This window comes from Idiotropiscis lumnitzeri, chromosome 3, assembly GCF_059441095.1.
Source record: "Idiotropiscis lumnitzeri isolate Australia: NSW breed Sydney's pygmy pipehorse chromosome 3, RoL_Ilum_1.0, whole genome shotgun sequence".
Lineage (NCBI taxonomy): Eukaryota > Metazoa > Chordata > Actinopteri > Syngnathiformes > Syngnathidae > Idiotropiscis > Idiotropiscis lumnitzeri.
The window spans coordinates 6373166-6393898 of NC_142393.1; the positions used below are offsets into that span (position 1 = coordinate 6373166).

At 40.2% G+C, this 20733-nt stretch overlaps 1 protein-coding gene across 2 annotated transcripts; it reads left to right on the plus strand.

Annotated features, from left to right (window-relative positions):
• Positions 1–1158: 1158 nt before the first annotated feature.
• Positions 1159–20623, plus strand: clcnk (chloride voltage-gated channel K). Of its 2 annotated transcripts, none has more exons than XM_088290827.1 (20): positions 1159–1240; positions 7336–7395; positions 7493–7603; positions 8519–8650; positions 8924–9052; positions 9824–9963; positions 10044–10121; positions 10666–10741; positions 10992–11117; positions 12071–12155; positions 12400–12501; positions 13013–13097; positions 13242–13388; positions 15135–15204; positions 15670–15768; positions 15848–16064; positions 16664–16797; positions 17768–17841; positions 18697–18777; positions 20358–20623. In XM_088290827.1, the coding sequence occupies exons 2-20, from the start codon at positions 7350–7352 to the stop codon at positions 20394–20396; spliced, it is 1971 nt and encodes a 656-aa protein (XP_088146953.1). In that variant the 5' UTR covers positions 1159–1240; positions 7336–7349; the 3' UTR covers positions 20397–20623. The 2 variants fall into 2 exon arrangements, with proteins under 2 accessions (XP_088146953.1, XP_088146952.1); XM_088290826.1 differs by having other exon boundaries at positions 20197–20361.
• Positions 20624–20733: the final 110 nt, after the last annotated feature.

Sequence of the window (20733 nt, forward strand, 5' to 3'; positions counted from 1 at the left end):
ACATTCGGTATTGAGAGGTCGGGTCCTAAGGTGTGTGCTTAGAATTATCTTAACTCATACATCTCAGTCGGTGCTTTCTACATTTCTGTTTATAGTTATGACGTCGGCACCAAAACGCATCTGTGCAGGCTCATTGAATGTCCCGAGACAGAAAGTGAACAATTCTCCAGCAAATTTTAATCAGACATAACGTCTCCGATTTCTCACTCCCAGACCGAGTGCGAAGCAGAATGGATTCACCACTTGCGTCACTTTCGGCGCTAGCTGAAGGCGTTGATCTCGTCACACAGGTGTCGAAGGACTCAGGGCCTGATGAAATTGATCAAAATAGGTAGCGATGTTTTTGTAAACATTGGAGATGACGCCAGTTGTTTGAGCAAACATTGAAGGATGAAGTGCAAGTGTCCTGTCGGAGTACACTCGCACATTCAAGGAGCACGACACGAAACAAAGAGAAAGCCTGAAAAAACGGTTAACTTTTCATCATTCCTTTATATCATATTTGTAGACTGAACATATATACAGCGCTTAGAAATTATGTTACATCAACACAAGCTAAGATTTATGTCACGATTAATAGTTATTGTGATCCAGAAAACAGCCAAGCACAATGTAGTCTGCTTTTTTTTGTTTGTTTTATTAGCATTCCCAAACAATAATTTACATTTAAGTAGTTAAACGCTATTTTTAAACTAAGCCCTCAAAAAAAAATTCTAGTGAGCTGGCTCAAATTGTGAACTCGGTTTCCAACAGGGTTTTTAAGGAAGTGCTAAAAATGAAAAGTTGGCCACATACAGTTTGAAGATTCTGACCTGCTGCTTGGACATTAATGGCTCTGTGTTGAGTTATTTTGAAGGCGCAGTAAATTTACGTACCAGCTGGAGACTGAACACTTCACATTGTAGTAAAATTTACTTTCTTCAGTCTTGTACTTGGGAATGTTTTTTTCGCCAAATACTTATTTACTCTTACTCAAGTAATTATTTAGAGGACTGCTTGTTACTTTTATTTGAGTCATATAATTCCAAAGTAACAGTGTCCATAAGTAGAATTTTTGACTAAGCTCCTTCTCTCTGGTCTCAACCTGCTGGCCATCATCATCAGCGGGCTATTTAGCGGGTGAAGAAACTGGCTGATTGTTTTCTTGGTTTTCACCATTGTCACAGGTTTTTGATATTCTTGTGCTTGTCCCCACGGCCTCCTGTTCCACCAGTTGTGACTTCTCGTCTTCCTTGTTTCTGTCAGTACTACTGCGATTTTTTTTTTCTCAGGGGCCAAGGACACGTATTTTTTCATTGGAAAAAAAATCATGCTTCACTACCAAACAAAAATTACATATAGATTTACACACACAAAAAAAGAAATTGAAATAACACACTTATATTTCATGAAAAAAACCTTTTACGTAAGTAAATTAGTTTTATTTTTTTCCACAACTCCTACGATTTAAATTCATGAGTACGTTTGCCACCTTTGATTATATTACTGTTTTAAATATTATTGTCAAAGCCTGATTTTACTGTTGGGAACTTGTAATAAAATAAAGGCTTATTGTACATTTTAACATAGTTCAATATTCATATTGGCAGACAAAAAGCCACGAGTTCCCACTTCCTAGTGACATGTTTCATCTGCTATACAGCATATACAAATAAGTTATGAAGCATATATATTATAAGTCGAGCAGAAATATGTCAGCTGTGATGGAAGTGTGGACAGTGACAGCTGCTTGTCCCGCTACGTGATTGTGACCTCAGTCGAGAACTATACGACACGCGCACGTGTATTTGTGTGTACACCAGTAACCGAGCAACCATTTGGTTATGCCTCTTGTGCAGGCGTCATCCAGATAGTCTGTGTCTGAAGTCACACTGCTGGCGGGCAAGCCAGCATTCTCCAGCTTGTGTGTGCGTGCGTGCGCGTCTATTGTAGTGCACCCTGACCACTGTTCTGCTTTGAGGTTCAGGATACCAATCATGGTTCCCTAAACAATTGTGACATGTCGAGCGCACAAATTCCTGTAGAGTCCATTTAAAGGTCATATATGCACAAGTAATATTAATTTTGTCGAGGATACTTCTTTTATAAGTTATTGCATGTGTCTCGCACCTGGCCCATAAATGCTCAGCGGCTGTGAAAGTGTCTTGCTGGGGACTTGAATCACAAAAGAAAAAAAAATTTTCTTTCATATAGTTTGATGATGTGCAAAGTCTTGCTTGGCAAAGTGGTCGACATTTACTCACTTAGTCTTCTAAGCGTTAGGTCATCATGAGCATGGTACTCTGACGTCACAAGTGAGGATCAGTCTAACTCAGGTAGACAAACATTTTGATTGGCGGGCCACAATGGGTTCTGAAATTTGACTGAGTGGGGCGGACCAGGAGCAGATTGATGCAGTGTTTTGGTAACCTCACCTCATCGGGGAAAAAAAACCCATTTAATTTTAAATGAAAGTGAACAAAAGCATTACAACAATATGTCTTTGAAAAACGACAGTATTTAGAAAATTTTAAAATTAACAAGGTTTATTCCTTTAATTTTTTTCAACTTTAGCAGGCCGGATTAAAACGTTTAACGGGCCGCATGTGGCCCCCGGGCCGTAGTTTGCCCACACCTAGTCTAACTTTTGGATCTACTATATCATGTCACATTAAAGTGTGACAAATTTTCAAAATGGATCTCTGCGGAATCTCAGGAAAACTCCACGATCAAGAAATTATTATAATTATTTCCAAGTTACGCATGGTGGCTGCATCAGAAGCTTTGGTGCGAGTATCACCCCACCTTGAAAGTACTGCGACACCATACTCCTGGACGACCTTCCACCCAATTCCCCAAAGGAAACTGTCAATTTTTTTCCAAGTCCACCAAAGACATGCACACTGGTTGTAGCACGCTCCAGAACTCTGCCGAGAATGTAGAACTGGTCCATTGGTCCAAAACTACACTTCTCATCCTCAGTCTGATATTTGTCATCCTGTTGCACCCTCATCTTCACAACCCTTAACACACCTTACTGGGGAGGCTGAGGAGTGCAATCCCCCCCCCCCCCGTAGTTGCAACACTCTCTCCGGCCATCCTTCTCAAAAAGAGAGACCACCACTCCAAACCTGCCAATCTAGCGGCACCGTCCCAATATCCGTGCAACGTTGCCGAGGTGTGTCAACCAGGACAACCTCACAGAGAGTTTAGGAATTCCGGGCGGATTTCATTTGCCCCCTTGGCTTTTACTGAGGAGTTTTTTTAACCACCTTATTTCAAACAAGGCGATAAAAGAGTTTGACAGTCCTGAGATTCTGCTTCCTCATAGACAAACATGCCGATTAAAAAAAATATCAAACTTATTTCTCAAGGCATCACTACACGGTCAGATACAGTAACTATCAGCTAAATTTCTTCATCTCACCTGTCGTTATTATAATGCGTTACATTGCCTTTCACTTACTGGAAAAGCCCAAGGTGTCAACCCCAGGTCTCATGAAGGTGCCAAAGTCCTCTGAAAACATCCCGTGACTCTTCTCCGTGTGCGGATTACTGGAGGAAGACGAGGACGACGTCTGATGGAAACTCCGCTCCGATCGGTAGGCAGAAGAGTTGCTCGCACTCATGGATGGCTGAGATTGCTTTTGGTCGCAGAGTGAAGGGAGAAAGCGGAGCGGCTCACTTCTTCCAAAGTTTTCAAGTAAATCTGACAAGTCAGAACTTTATTTCTTTGTTTTTATCTTGTGATCATCAATTGTAATTTGTGTTCTATGAGGTCAATGCATCCTCTTATATTGGCCCTCTTTAGCGGCCACTCCCACTCGTATGTCCCGTATAAGCGCTGTTCGTCCTTGTGTGGACAGGAGGTGTGCACGTGTGTGATAATGGTCTATTTTTATCAGCGCACGGCACAGAGCGACGGGAAGGCTCTGTGCTTGGAAAAGTTAATCGGGACCGCCTGTGAACCAAGTTGTGTGTGTGCGTGCGTGTGTGTGTGTGAGCAGTTGCCATTACTGCCTCGCCATCCCTGAAATAGATTTTCTGTCTGTTATATGTGTGTGTGTGTGTGTATATACTGTGCTGCATCACTCTACTACGGGGCTATCCAACATGTGGCTCGCGGGCCACTTCCAGCTCATTAGTTTTGAACATTAACCGCAGAGGTTTTAAAATGTAAGAACAGGTACAGTAAATGCAGATCTGTAAGAAAACATTAATGTCCATTTTTTTTCAAATTTTTTGTTATTCGGGTTTCCATTACTTTTGACATAATTATGCGTCTTGACATCATTATGAGGTTTTGTTGCCGTGGTAGTGTGAGCTTTGATTTGTTGCGTGTTTCTTTCCAATGACATGGGCTGTTTGGGTGACTCGCCTCCAAATGACCTCCCTGATTAAATAATTTTTGTTTTTATATCAGAACAATGAATCAAATCATTTAATTATTCCAGGGATTATTGAGCTCATGCAGCGCTTGCTGATGAGCTGTGTTGGAGGAGGGAAACATCTAAAAAAAAAAATAAATAAATAAATACAAATAAAATGCAGAATGGCGACTCTCCAGGACTGAAGTTTGCCAACGATGATGGATGGATGGAATTGTTCATACTCTCTTTCCAGGTCACGCCAGTTGTCGCTAGGCAGAATTTGTGGAGGCTCATGTCCCATAGACCAATAAAAAGATGCCATAGCAAACAAGGCGCTGACACCACCGTGCTGCTAGATAGAAAGCAGCCAGGAACACTAAATCACTATTCGGTAGTGGATGTAAAAATAGATATGCGTTTTAAAAATGGAGCTGATGCGGCCTGAAATACTGTCATAGTCTTATCTAAATCGTTTTTTCTTTTTTTTCTTTTTAAGCCACACAATACTTGGAAAAAAATTGACTAAGGAAAGCTTTTTGCATTACTTGTTTTTTTTGTTTTTTTTTTAACAAGCTGACTGACACAGAAATGTCGTACAAACTAAGGTCAGAGCAGGATGGAAAATACCTTATCTACGAGGTGAAATTGGGAGCCAAACAAAGATGGAAAGAATGCGCTGGAAAACAAAGCTGTCAGGGAGCCGGGGAGTTGGTGTGTCATGCTTTGCGTCTAATAATATCTGTTAACTGATAACGTCTGGCTGATGACATGCTAAACATTTTATGGCTTTTTTATACGTGATGTTATGCTCATTGGACTTTAATGAGGAGCTGTTTACATTGATGGGAACATCACAAGCTTTTGTAGCACGTTCACAAATGTTGAATAATCGGAATAATTACTATGGGCTGTTCAACGCGGATGTGCAGCAGATGGAAACTGTAGTTCATAACTTCATACAAGTATTTATCAGTTTAGCGACTGACAGGAACTTGAAATAGTCTAGTATTTTTTTATTTTTTTTACTGACGACAGTAAAAATGTGGGGTTTTTTTTGGACACGCTACTGTTATTTTGTTTTTGTTTTGGAATAGAATGTGCAGTGTTCCTAATACATTTACATTCATGGAAATAAAAGCTATCACACTGGTGCCTTGAGATACGAGTGACCCGATTAGAGTTATTTCTCTTCTTTTATCTTTATGAACACAGGGTTTTTGGTCCCTCTTTTGCTGAGGTGGGTTAACTTTTTGATTGGCGGGCCACGATGGGTTCTAAAATTTGACAGAGGGGCTGGACCAGGAGCGGATGGATGGAGTGTTTTGGTAACTTTACCTCATCGGAGAGAAAAAAATATATTTAATTTTAAATGAAAGTGAACAAAAGCATTACAACAATATATATGTAATTGAAAAACCACAGTATTTAGAAAATAAAACATTAACAAGGTTTATTCAAATTTTTTTTTTTTCAAGTTCGCCGGGCCGGATTAAAACGTTTAACGGGGGGCCGCATGTGGCCCCCGGGCCGTAGTTTGCCCACGCCTGCTCTTTTGTATATGATGTCACTTTGCAAGTGTACCTAAAGTTATGTCCAATGACTCTACGCGTCACATGTCAATTGGAGGGGAAGAGATGAGCGAGCAACATCAGAAATAGGGCAGTCATCTGATGCAAAGACAAAATGGACAATATATCACAGATACTAAAAGACGAAAGAACTAGATGGGATATGAAGGAATAAACTGAAGCGAATGAATGTGATCCAGTAATCTAGCCTGTCTGAGCAGTGACATTGAAGCTGCTTCGTGTGTTTGTTTGTATACATTCCAAACAGACTCTGTGTCCGTTTCAGCTGCTTTGTGTTACGTAAGGCTGCAGGAAGACAAACACAGCCCATCGCCGTAGATGGTGGAAGCATGGGAGGTCTTCTCATGTTTCAGGTTTCATTTGATTTTATTTGTATATTCATCAGTTAGCGATGAGAAAAGATGCATTCAGTCTGCCATTTTGCTTTGAAGCGGACATTTTAGGGTTCTTTCTAGAGGTTCTTCACTAGAGATTTTGACCAGTTGCTCCCAAATTTGAACCACTTATACTAAACAAGATGTATGGATGATGTGAAAAAATCAGGAATTAGGACGGTAGATAATTTTTCCCCAAACAGTTCAGCCTCTGTGTGGCACCATGTCAATCTTATCTGCCCGACAGCCTTCAGAATCAGTCATGCTGCATGCATGACCATGTAACTCAAATTATATTCAGAATTGGATTGTTTTTTTAACCAATCAGATTTCAAATTAACTTCTGAAGGCCAGTATTTTTTTTCCTGTCAAATCAAGCCAAGGATCAAGCGTGTAATGCCCATCCTGCTATTGGCTTCAATTATTGTTAATGAAAAATCAACTCAGGATTTACCCTTGGGGGAGTGTTTCCATGGAAACAAGTTTTTTATGTTTCTACCTGTGCGTGTGTGAGACTGATGCCTGCAGAGCTCAAATCTCTAAAATAGAGCAAGTGCTAATTGGAAGTGTGAAGGGGAGGTGGAATTGAGGAAAGTCCAACAGTAACTGCATTCTTGCTTCAAGGCAAATGTATGTGCAGGTGTGTATTTGTAATGGGAGTCATGAAAGACATTAAAATGTTCACACTCCCCTGAAAGAGAGCCTGACTTTGAGTCTGAGGTCTGAAGTGAAGGTAATCATTGTGTAAGATCATACGTTGGGTATTTAATAATGAACATGTGAATCATTAACTAATTGTTTGGCACCACGTTTTGATAGAGAATACGGAAAAATGTCCTTAATTTTTTTCCACATTTGTATTAAAGCCATGTTTGAATGTGGGATTGTGAGATTGCTATTTTTTTTTTTAAATATATCATTGTCTGATTAGGTCATATGAATGTCAAGTCGCAATCTTTCTCCAAAGAGTTAAATTTACCAGCTCTCCCGAGTGTGACTGCTCAATTGCCTTAATGCCCTCAGCAGCACCTGCACACATGACCTTGCCCAAAGATCACAGAACAAAGCCACGGCAGCTCTCAGGTAAGCCTGTTCACTTGGGGTTTTACCTTCCATGCTCAAGCAGCTCCATTCATGGATTTTACCTGGTGGTTGTTTGAATTAACACAACAATTTGAAGGCAGCATGGACGGAGGCAGCCACATGCATGAGCGAAGACATCAAAACGAGGAGACGCTGCTCCCCGCTCATCCTCGGAAACCACACAGACGCTTCCGTGGGTTTGTCAAAGGTCTGACATTTGTCTGATCGTTGCAAGCGCCGTCAATGCATCACAGGCGAGCCCTAGCGCATTTGACATTTGCAATATGAATTTAAATGAGGTCAAGCTTCTCTTTCACTGCCGGAACTTGGCTTTGAGGTTTACTCCAGTAGTATACATAGCACCCGTCCGTTTTCTTGACTTTGGGGAGTAGGCACGGAATGCCAGGAGACGATGCTTGAGGGAGTGATATCATGGCCCTAAAAAAATATTTTGCAACAGAAACAGTTTTCTATCGTGTCTGTAAACATTTTTTTCAAAATGCAAATCACAAGTACACTGCGGTTAACCAGAATGTTTGCCGCCACACGATTAAAGTATGGCAATCAAGGAGGGGCATTCTTGGCAGCAGATAAGCAAATGAATGGCAAATCCACAATGTCGTAAGGACGTATCTCAGTGGCGGAGGCATCGGATAGGGCGAATCAGTTGAGGGCGACTCAGGACACCAAATTACGCGACCCAGTGGGTCAAGTTTTGTTACGTCGACTTTGTAGTAAGGACTCAAATTGCTAAATGGTCACCAATCTCAAAGCTAATGTGAACCTTTACAATGACAATGATTACCGTTTGTATGGGCAACAAATCGCAATCCCGGGTGGAGTTCCCCTAGGACGAGTCTTTGAAATTTTCTCATTCTTGCTGTCACTGTGGCTCAAGCAGAGAAAATCGTTTTGAAGGGCATGTTAATTAAAACCCACTTGAGATCAACATTGTCGCAAGATTGTTTAACCGGTCTCAACATCATAAGCATCAACTTCACTGTTGGGAAGCCGATATCGTACAAGGACATCATTGGCAATTTTGCTGAAAGCAACACTTTTAAAATGTAATCCTCAACATGAAAAAAAACCCCAATGTATGTTACACATTTTAATCCCACAGGTTGTCTTTTGAAGCTAACATGTTGTCTGGAAAGAGTGTGCGGGATGGAATGGTACGTCTATGCTGCTCTCGGGATGTTAAGCGCCGTTCTCAGCTTTCTTATGGACCTGAGTGTTAACAAGCTCCTGACAGGTACACAAATGCACTTGGAGATGATGACATTATGTGTTGCAGCAAACCTTTGTAGGATATTGTGAAAACAACAGCAACACACTATTGTATGTTGTGCCTTTACTGCTTGTGCTATTTTTAGCAGGACCTATGTGGATTAAAAACTATAAAAGTACTTTCTTTTCTAAAAATCCTACCCAATCATTCAAAGGCCAATAATTTCAATAGTACATTTCTATACACATATCTCAATTATGGCTGTATATGACGGAGTGTGTCTGTGTGTATTTGTAGCTCACCAGTGGCTTTATAGCCAGCTGGAGGGCAACAGTCTTCTCCAGTACTTCTGCTGGACTCTTTACCCAGCATCTCTCTGTGCCATCGCAGCGTCTCTCTGTCACAACATCTGCCCCTTCTCCACAGGTACATTGCAATGATAATGATAAAGCAATCTATCTGAAGTCATCTTTCAAAGGCTGCATGGATGTCAGACAATCAAACTGAAAACGCAGGAAGGTCAAAAAACGAGACTTACCTACGTATTACTACAAGACTCTCCCTCTTGCTCTTTATCACATGTGCACATATATTGCATACATTCATACTGTATTTATACACCATGTACTGTACATATGTTGCAATGTAGAATGTAAATCTTAAATAATTAATTAATTAAATCATTATTGTATTATATCTAAAATTAAATTAAAATAAAACAATTATGATCAAATCCATAATTTTTAAAATTATCGAATGGAAGTTGCATTTATTTTAATAAATTAACAAAGAGACAATTGGCCGAGTGGTCTAAGGCGCCGCGTTCAGGACCCAGTCTCCCCAGGAGGCCTGGGTTCGAATCTCGAATTTCCCCATTGTGGGACTAATAAAGGACAAATTATTATTATTATTATTATTATTAAAGTAGCAATTAATAGACAATTTAACAAATGAGTTCACGTTTGATATTCTTCGGTTGGCTTCAGATTTCTTTTAATTTGGCAAAAAAAAAAAAAGGGAGAGCAAACTACTCATTCCTTTCCAAATATAATTACAAAGTATGGTCACATTTTGAAATAACACAGCATCAAACCAGGTACAATGCAAGTATGCCTCCTAGTGGATGGGCAAGTCTTAGCAGATGATTGAGCCGTACATAAAAATAATTTCTTTGATACTTGATTGATATTTCGCCAGGCTCTGGACTACCAGAGGTGAGGACCATGCTGACCGGCATGCAACTGCCACATTACCTATCTCTCACCAACATGTTCACCAAGTTCCTGGGTCTCATTTGTGCACTGGCAACTGGAAGCACACTTTACCTGGGAAAAGTGGTGAGTGGTGCATCTGCACGTGCGGCTTCAAAATCTTCTCGGTTATTTATTCAACTGTTTTGTTTGTGTTCTAAATTCAGGGTCCATTTGTGCATCTTTGCACCATGATGGCAAGCTACATGAGCAAGCTCTGCTCTCTGCTACAAACCACAAAGGAGGTGCAGTATGATAAGGAAGCCTTTGGTGGAATATGTAAAACAAAAAAAACCAAAACTTTAATGTGCAATCCATGTGACTAGAAATAACAACACAACTGTTTTCGACTGCCTCAAAGTGGTCCAAAAATCACTAATCAACTAGAGACTAGAGAGTGAACTCAAGGACTTCACAGCGAAGTTTGGCAAATATTAAACTATTCAAGAAAAAAGGTTTCAAGATGTTCACACCACTCCACTTAAAAGTTGACTCTCAAATTAAACATAAAACAAAGATGATTACCCACTGCATCCAATTTTGTACATTACATTCCACAGAGTTTGAGTTTTTCTACCTGGCATGTGGGCAGATGTAGCAGTAATATTTGACTCACCATAAAATACAAAACCTTTTTAATAATTGAACTCTGCCAGGGCCAAGCTTGAACAAATTTGTCTTGTGTGTTAAAATGAGCCCACCCCTCCTCCCCCATTCTTAGTTCAGGTTAATAGAATTTTGATTTTTGTTTTTCAAATCTGCTCATTGTCATTCTTTTACGTCGTCTAGAAAAAACCAGATGCCGACATGCTTGTTGTAGCTGCTGCGGTTGGCGTCGCAAGTTGCTTCGGAGCACCTGTAAGTGGTAAGAAAAAAAATCTAAATAAATATGTATGTGTGTGTCAGTGTGTTTGTGTGTGTGTTTGTCTGTGTTTTAGATGTTCATATGTTACACGCGTTATTCGTTTCCTAAAAACACAAGCAAAAAGATAACTGTCTTGGAAAAATTAAGGTCAAACAAACAAAAAAAAAAGGTAAGTAATGCATTGCTTATCAATTAAGGCAATGCTGTTGTTAGCTCGAGGTCAATGTTTGTTTCTTTGCTCTCCCTGTAGGTGTGCTCTTCAGCATGGAGGTGATGTCTTCTCATTTTGCCATGCAGAACTACTTCCCCTCCTTCTTCTCGGTGGCCTGCGGCGCGTTGACCTTCCGCTTGTTGTCAGTGTGGAGTGGAGACGAAGGTAAAGCAAGGCCTCAGTGATTTCTGACTACGTGCATTGCGAAGGCATGGCAGATTTATTTAGATGGCGCGTTTCATACCCAATGTGCATCACATACTTAAAAATACAACATTTAAAAGTATTTGCAAACTAAAGAGGGAAAAACATTTTAAAGCAAAGAAATGAAAAAATAGCTTACTAAAATGACTCGGTCAAAACAAGATTTTGTAAAATTTCACTTTAAAAATGTGTAATCTTCAGAATAACTGCCAGTCTCATGATGAAGGTAAAGGGTGAAGAAAATAGGTGGCTGCATGTTGAAATTTAATGCTGAAAGTAAGTTGCTCACCATATTTTACTTGCAAATTTCGAACTGATAGTCTATCAAGCTGCTCAGTGCGAATAATTAAATGACAAAAAGACAAAATGTTTCCTTTGAAGCTCATTTGCATGGGTGCTTTACAACCTTGTATCGTTCTGTTTGCAGCTTGTCATTCTTTTTTATCCCAATAGATTTTCTCAAGGCACTTTCACAGCTAGGACTCACACTGAGTCTTATCGCGCAACATCAGCGACGCAACCTTTTTAATGCTCTTCCAGCTTAGAGGGCACAAATCAATACGGCAAGGTTCCAAAAGCTTCCGGAAAGCTATTTATAGAGAAGATGGAGTGGCAGAGAAATTGTGTCCGATGTCAGATATTTTAACTCGGCATGTCCAACCCTGCCAGGTTAAAAAAAGAAAAAAAAAAGATAATTGTTTATGGGAACACAAGGATGGTTTTTATAAGCTCAATAATTATTTTGTGTAGAATAATTCTCCATTATTTTAATGGCTGGCAAAAAACAGTTTAAGTAAGAAATAACTTTTTATGCAATTTATGACATGAAGACCTTGAGGTTCAAATGTCACTAAAAGCTCATTGAAGTTAAATGAGGGCAGATTTGATTTTTTATTTTTTTTTTCCCCCTCCAGACACTCTTCAGGTGTTGTTTCAAACCAATTTCCCCACGGCTTTACCTTTCCTCCCGCCGGAGATTCTACTCTTTGCTCTGCTGGGGTGAGCTCAGTCTGACTGACTCTTCAAATCCAATTTAATTCCATTCCCCGTGAAGACGTCTGACTGATTCATATTCACATTAGGCCATGTGGAAACTCTGAGCTGTTTGTGTTGTTCTTCCAATTAGCCTCATCATGGCTGCTAATGACTCGCGCGTGCGTGTGTGTGTGTGCGTGTGTGTGTGTGCGTGTGCGTGTGCGTGTGTGTGCGTGTGCGCGTGCGCGTGCATCCATGCTGGATACAGGCTGCTGTGTGGAGCTGTGGGCTGCTTGTACCTCTCCATGCATCGTCTCATGCTGCAACTTATCACCACAAACGTCGGCCTCATCAACATGCTGAATACAGAGTGAGCACACACACACACAATGGCATTACTTAATGCCAAATAAAAATAAAGCATAAATAAATATTAACAATGTAGTAATAGTGAGGCAAGGCAGATTTATTTATACAGTGCATTTCAGACACAAGATAAATACATTTAATATTGGAATCTCACCGGTGCGCTTATTAAAGGGGAAGTCAACCCTCCAAAGATTGTTTGCAATAAAATGCTCTATGCACCTTCACTTGTCTGAACACGGCATTTTGATTAATATGGTGTTTGTGGAATATGAATCCACCGTTTTCTAGCAATCTCAGCGGACGGCCATTTTGTTACTTCTGTCGACTGAAAATGACATCAGAGTTGCTCAGGGCTCAGCTAACGACCAATCAAGGCTCACATCTTTTCTGAAGCTGAGCCATTATGGTATAGAAAATGGATGGATGAGAAGTTTCAATTATTGGTAGCTACAATTGAAATGTTAACATAATGCCAAGATAAATTAAAATGACTGTGATGCTTCTTTGCGCAGGAAAGCACTCTACTCTGCCGTAGTGGCCTTCTTTTTGGCATCTCTCACCTTCCCGCACTCTGTGGGTCAACACATGGCTTCCAAGGTGGGTCTTCATCAAGAAAAACACTCCTGGTTTGAACTTAAGGCAGGTGTGTCTGACTTGTTTTCATTGCGGGACACATCGCAGTTATGATTATAAGAATGAAACTAAATATATATATATATATTTTTTTTATGTTAAATTCAGTCCACCATGAAGCAGCTGCTCACCTCCTTACTGGAAAACACACCGTGGACGTCTCAATCTCACAATGCCTCGCGGCAGCTGGAGACAGAATGGGGCTCGTCCGAGTGTACCGTCTTCCTGTCGCTGACTGTCTTTCTGCTCATGAAGGTACAAATGAAGAAACAAATGTACTTGAGACAAAATGAGCCCTAATATCATGCAATGAGCGGTTGATGTTTTTCTAGGACAATTTTGTTTCCATTCCAGTTGGGTATTTGGAGATACATGCTCTGGCCCAAATGATACATATTTTTTATGAATTACAGTGGTCATGCCCACCGATCGCAGCGCAATATCAAACAGAATAGAATAGTTTTGAGTAGTGGGGCTGCATGGAACATATTGTAAAGACAATTTTTGGCCTTGACTTCCCCTTTTAGGCCCTTTTCCATAACACTTTGCGGAATAGCCTCGCCCCGGCCTCACTTGATTTCCTCTGGCGCCGGTGTTTTGAAGGTTTACTTCAGAGAATTTCTGTCAATTGTCAATGTTTTGGGCTATTTTATGTGGTGATCGTTTGTATGCGTGTGGTTGCTTGTATTCGTTAAGACACCGAAGAAGACGAGAGAAGACCTGCTCAGATATACTGATTCGTCACAGTGTTAATCTGCTTTGAATAGGCCATGAGTTGTCAACATTGGTAGGGATAAATTTAAAGTTCCAAAGCGCACCAAATTCTGTTCTCTGCGTTTTCTCACTACTGATGCAATAATGCAGCCGTCAATCCCACAACTATTGGACCGAGCAGAGCCGAGCGCAACGCACGTCAGATTAAATTGAGCCGTCAGACTGACGGGCGTATTTAAAGGAGTCATGACTCTGAACTAGTTTTGTATTATTTAGTATCATAAAATTGCACCATGGGACTGAAATATCTCCAGAATAAGGAAATGTCAAGAGACCAGGCGCATCGTATTTCTACATACGCAGAGTAATAACGCATCAAAGTTTGATGCCCTTTAAAATGACGGCGCTCATAGATCTAAGCGGACTCTGTTCGGTTCGGGACTTGGGTTAGAGTTACATCACATTAACAGTGTGCTCCACTGGAGAGACAAACCCGCACCAGGAACTTTGGAGTCTTTTAACATCGTGTGCACACAGTGTGCAGAGGAGTTTCTTGCCGCTTTATTTCAAGAAACGCCTGCACCTGTTTGCCAATGAGAAGAAAGTGATGTCACAGCCCTCCTCAGCCTACACTCCAGAATCAGATTGGAAGAGGAACGCTTTCAATGTAACTGCTCTGCCTCTAAAAAGTGTTATGGGAAAGCAAACTGGTGCAATGGAAAATGACTTTAGTCCCAATCTGGAGCCGCCCCATCAGTTATTTTAATTTTAATTTTTATTTTTATTTTTAATTTTATTTTAATTTTTATTTTTATTTTTATTTTTATTTTTATTTTTATTTTTATTTTTATTTTTATTTTTATTTTTATTTTTATTTTCATTTATTTTTATTTATTTATTTATTTATTTATTTTTTAATTTTAATTTTTATTTTTAGCAATATCGTACAAAATCTTTGTATATATGTGCCATTTCTTTGAAGGCAAAAAAAAAAAAAGATTTCAGTGTTTGTAAACATTTCTAAGAGGTCAACACTCCTCATCTTCACGCAATTTATGCACACGGTGTTATTCTCTTGATAGACCAAATTTTTCTTACTCTTACGTCTTAATTTTTCTTCTTTTACTAGGAATGAAATGTGTTTTTCCCCTTTTCAGTCTGTCCATCCTTTGTACTTTTTTCAACCACCATTATTTACGCCGAATTGATTCTGCAGTATGAATGCAGGATTTCAATTGGATTTGTGAGGCCTGTGGTGAGAGTCACGTTTATGTTATTGCTTCTCAGCTGTGGATGTCGTTGCTTGCCTGCACTCTGCCTCTGCCAGCCGGGTACTTCATGCCAGTTTTCATCTATGGTGAGTAAGGCAGTAAAAAAATGTGTTTGACGAGCCAATGAAACAAGATGACAGCAATGGTTTTTATAAAGCATTGTCAACACGTTGGTGCACTTTATATTAGATTTTATTGAAATGAAATTATTACGCTTGGTCTCATGCATTTAGGCTGGGGTGTGTAGGTATTTATATTTAACTCATTTAATCCCAGAAATTTTCACTCAAGGAACACGGAGCTATGACGCAAAAAAAATGCTAAGACGTATAAATACGTCTTTGGGAGGCGGGGACTACATTTTTGAAAACGTATATGTATGTTTCATGGATTGAATGAGTTAATATTGGAATACAAACTGGTCATGTGAAAAAGAAACAAGACAGTCAAAGAGAGTCCTGTAATTTGCTGCCTTAGCAAGTTGGATCATTTTATGCAAAAAGATTATCTTAGTTAATGCTCATGTTTGTTTCTTTTTTTTTTTTTTACAGGGGCAGCCTTGGGCCGTTTGCTTGCAGAAGGAATAGTTTACATTTCCTCCTCCACACAGGAATGGTTTTCTATCAATCCTGGGGGCTATGCACTTGCCGGTAAAACGAACAAACAAATACACCCACGACAATCCCATGTTACATGATTGGACCTGATGTGTGTTTCGTCGTCGCGTAGGTGCGGCTGCATTCTCCGGGGCTGTGACGCACACATTATCACCGGCCCTTCTGGCCTTGGAGTTAACCGGTCAATTCAGCCATGTTGTTCCCGTCCTCCTCGCCACTCTGCTGGCCAATGGCGTCGCTCGCGCTGGCAAGCGCCCATCGTTCTATGATGCTATCTCCATCAGCAAGAGGCTGCCACACCTGCCCTCTCTCATCATGGCACGCCCAGGGTACACCAACACTTTAGTACAGGGGTGGGCAAACGTTTTGATTGGTGGGCCACAATGGGTTCTAAAATTTGACAGAGGGGCCAGACCAGGAGCAGATGGGTGGAGTGTTTTGGTAACCTCACCTCATCTGAGAATAAAAAATACATTACATTTTAAATGAAGATGAAGAAAAGCATTAAAATAAAATATCTGTGGTTGACACACCAGAGTATTTAGAAAATAAAACCTTAACAAGGTTTATTCATTTAATTTTTTTCAAGTTTGGCGGGCCGCATTAAAACGTTAACAGGCCGCATGTAGCCCCCGGGCCATAGTTTGCCCACGCCTGCTTTAGTAGTTACTGCTCATCTGTACAAGTTCCATTGATGATCTCTGTGGAAGCACGTTTGTAGACCACATCTGATTTTAGAATAACTTGCCAGATTTTATCCAAATCAGTCATCCAATCTCCTCCATAATTTATACAGTGAGTAAAAATCCAAAATTGAACGCAGGGGACTCAAATTTAATTTAGCCTTCTGTAACAGCCTAAATAAATGTGGTGACGAGAGCCATTGACTGGAGGCTGCTTTGAGCATAACAATTCTTTTCTTCGACAGGCTTGCCTCCACGCAGGTGGGACACGTTTTGGGAGGGACGCGAGTGCAGCTGCAGAAAGCGGCTGGCCCGGAGGAGGTTCGACAAGTTGTCAACAGCAGCAGTGAGACGCAAATCCCTGTGGTGGACTCAAATGGTGTGCTGACACTCACATGGAGAATAGTGCTCCTTCTCCACACAAATTATGGTCAAACAGAAAGAAGCGGCAGCCGTTGTAGTGTCGTGAAGAAAATACTTCAATTAGGTCCTGTGGAATTTCTACCATTTGTGATTTGGGGTGCAATGAATATTAGGTGAAATGAAGTAGAGTGGCTCTGTAATGGCGAACATTTTTACAATTAATGACCACTGACGTACACTGAGGGCTGAAAAAAAATCTTCAAAAATTGCTGCTAAGAATTCCATGTCCGCTTTCCTTGAAAAACGTGGGTAAGCGAGATAAATACAAAAACAAAATATTAAAAAAATAGAGAAAAATATCATTGGAAAAAAATCCACAAATATACATATGTTGCTGTTTCACTTTATGCAAATGGCCCATAAAACCTGCTTAAAAGGTTGAATTCTTTAACACATTTAAATGTTTTTCAAAAATAGAAAGCAGCGACTTCTTTCCCTGGTATTCTAATTACATTTATGAAGAATTAACCCAGTCACTTATTCAATTATTTTCGGGGAAAAGTTCGCTTTTTTTTTTAATTTTTTTAATTTTATTTTTATTTTTTTTAAGAATATGCTCAACTCTGAGGATGTATACTAATAGATAGTCTAATTATGCTGCAGTAATATTTATGCAAAGTAGAAATCTGGTGAATCATTTTCATAATACAATGCAAAATGAGTTTATGAAACTGTTACACGTAATTTGTAATCATAGTATTTGACTTTTCAAATATGTATTACATATCTGGTCAAAACGATGGAAAAATTATGGATTGTAACAAACACTGTGTAGTAATATGTGTTTAGAAATATTTTTCGCACTCACCCTGAAGAGTTGTAATATGAACTAATTGTGAATGGTATGAAGTTTGATTCGTAATGTGTGATTCCTAAATTGGACCAACTTTTCTTCACATGGATGTGCTCTTTTTTTTCCTTTGAAGTGGTGCCAACATTGCTGGGCTTTGTGACGCGTTCGCAGCTGCTGACGTTCCTGCGTCAATGTAGCACCACCCAGGTAAAAGTACACACACGGACGCATTCAATGTTGAACAGAATGCAACAAGAGCGAGCCGAGGCAAAATGAGCCGATTCAAACCAAAAAAGCTTTGATGGATAGTTCAATTTAAGAGCACCGAGCCATGCACAAATGGCACATCCGTGACTCCAAAATGTGACAAACTGAGCACCACATTGCTGCTTAATATATCAAACCATATTGCAAGAAAAATGCGTGAATGTGAACATTATCGTAGTAATGTGGGCATGGCTCGGGAGTAGTGACAAACTGAATAATCGAGTAAATGATTTTCAGCATTGCCAATATTTATCAATTGCTTACAACACTGATGCCAAAATTGTTAAATGAAAAACAAAATACACTGTAACACCCCTAACGGCCCAGACTGAATTTCGTTCCACCCCAAATACGATACAGAAATTGTCTCTCAGACAGATGTACCACTTCAACTTCATTGATACCAATGACTCCTTCCTACTTAACCAGGCATTTGATGCTGTCGTGCTAGATCTTGTGGCGTTTTGGACAAAAATAGTAAAAAAAAAACGACGAATAGTTGAGTTTTTTAGTGAATGGTTGAGGGCTGGTTCACAGGTGGGAAAAAAGCAACTTGGGGAATTTTTAAATAGCAATATAATCCTGGGAGTTCACGGAACAGAAACATCTTAACAATGTGAGTGCTTTGAGATCACGTCATTGGTTAGCGCTTGCGGTGAGAGGATGACTAATTATTTTTTTCATTTCTTCCTTCATCAACTTTTGGCACACGCAAACGCAGGTCTCTCATCAATGACGCATTTGCAAGAGAAAAACAGAAAGTTTAAACTTGTTCATGTTTTGGTCTTTAATCAGAGAATGGATCGGCATCTCGAGGAGGTATGCAGAATTCAACCTTCTTCAGCCCTGTTGTGTCCTCACAACACCATTCAGGAGGTGAGAAGATTATTACGTTGTAATTAACAAATTAGCAGTTGGTGGCTCACATTTTCCAAGTCAACCATAAATGATAATTCAAAATCATCCACAAAATGTTTATTTTATTGACACATCATCCGTGTGCCCAAAGATTATTTCCTGCATCTTGCTTTACTTACAAGTGACCCAACTTCCAAGTTTTTCAAGTTACTAGCCATTGTTCAGAGAAATTTTGACTTGCTGTGCTACATGAAATCACTGTGAACTCAATTTGCTTCACAACAGGTATCACTTTGGCAGAAAGTGGTTTCATGCTGTTTACTGGGCCTCCCACTTGAAGTTTGCCGTCTAACTAAACATCAGAGAATTACATTTTGAATTTAAAGCATCCTCATAGAGATATCGGAGGACATTCCGGCTTAGTGTAATGCTAACAAACTGCAAAATACCTTAGATGGGCGAACAAATCAAATCTGTTACAGATAAACAGATATTGGAACACAAATGGTGGAGCAACAGATCCAGACAGACAATTTAATACAAGTATCCTTTATTTTCTGCAAATATCAGCTATTTGTGCGGCTTACTTGCAGTGACCATCTTCATGTGTCTACGTATGTGTGTATGGGCCCCCTGGTGGCCAAACCGTCGACACCAGTGAGTTATTCATAACGCAAACTAGGAATCTAGGAGAAAGCAGGAGTACCGGAGGAGGACATACGAAGGCGGGAGCTGAGATTCGAATCGAAACCCTCAGCATTGTGAGGCAGGCTTGTTTCACGGCTAATATTTTTAGTCAATATTCATGTAAGATGTGCGATTTCACTGATAACGAGCACCTCTCCCATACTCGGAGCTCTATTTTTCGAGACACCTGCTGCATGGCGCAAAAAGCCATTGGATCCAGATTTTCATATTGGCGCGAGGCTCGCTGTTCATGTTCACCAGTTTGGCAGACATCGCAGCCAGAGTGTCTTCAAGATACGCCTGGCAGAATGACAAGCTGGTGACAGATAATCCATATAAACCTGCTCAGAGCACACCTAAAACTGGCTTAGGGTTGACCGCTGATCTAACGCCTCCTATTTCATTCATGAATATGTAAACAGCGGGCTCAAAACGTTCGTAATCATTGAAATATCGATTTGAAATCATTCCACTGAGCCATATCGACGCATGACTCGCACGTCACATTTAATGGGGGAAAAAAAAAAACGAGCTGCTTTAATTGGACGTCAAAGTCAGCTGTGACAACCTCTACAGCGTTGCAAATCTCCCTCTCATTAATTCGCAGGCCTGCGCTCATCGGCGAAATTACCCTCATCGGGGTGTCCGATCCAGGAAAATAGAGCTCTCGATGTTCTTATCAAATCTTTAATTTGGCTGAATGGAGGAAGACTACTGTTATTTAGGAAAGACTCCCAATGTTTCTGTCAGGCTTTCAGCATCCTGAGCCTCGCTCGGGGTCAGACTGTGTTTGTCACTGACAGAGGACGACTGTATGGGCGGGTTACATGGTCAGAGGTAACTTGTGCGCCCGCTCCCGCTCATTTGTCCTTTTGCCACGTAGATGAAGACGCATGTGTTTTGTCTTCCAGATGAAGAGAATTTTAGAAGACTTGGCCAAAGAAATCTGAGGCGCCCTGAGGAGAAAAAGACACTTGCCTGACCTTTACACTAATCTCTGCATGTAACTTGCCGCTAATGAGAACCAAAAAAACGGAGAAAAGGAGAGTCTGGGCACTAATTGGTCCACTTTAAATTCACCAGCGTGCTTATGTGGAAGAGCTATTTTTATGCTTGCACAGTGCCTGACTATCTCCGTTGTCAATACTTTTTTAATAAATCTGAATAATTAATGAGTACATAATTATGTCTTCACTGATCGTACCGCAAAATCTGTCAATTCTCTTTCGCTTTGTGTGAAGCAACAAACGGATCAAAAAAAAAAAACAAACACGGAGCTGCAAATCA

What these genes read in the sequence shown, in the direction of transcription:
- clcnk (XM_088290826.1), top strand. Translation starts at nt 7,350, where the DNA reads ATGACCTTGCCCAAAGATCACAGAACAAAGCCACGGCAGCTCTCAG. An exon ending in TGCTACAAACCACAAAGGAG is followed by an intron (nt 10,122 to 10,665) that starts GTGCAGTATGAT and finishes TACGTCGTCTAG; the next exon opens with AAAAAACCAGATGCCGACAT. An exon ending in CTCACAACACCATTCAGGAG is followed by an intron (nt 18,778 to 20,196) that starts GTGAGAAGATTA and finishes TGTTTCTGTCAG; the next exon opens with GCTTTCAGCATCCTGAGCCT.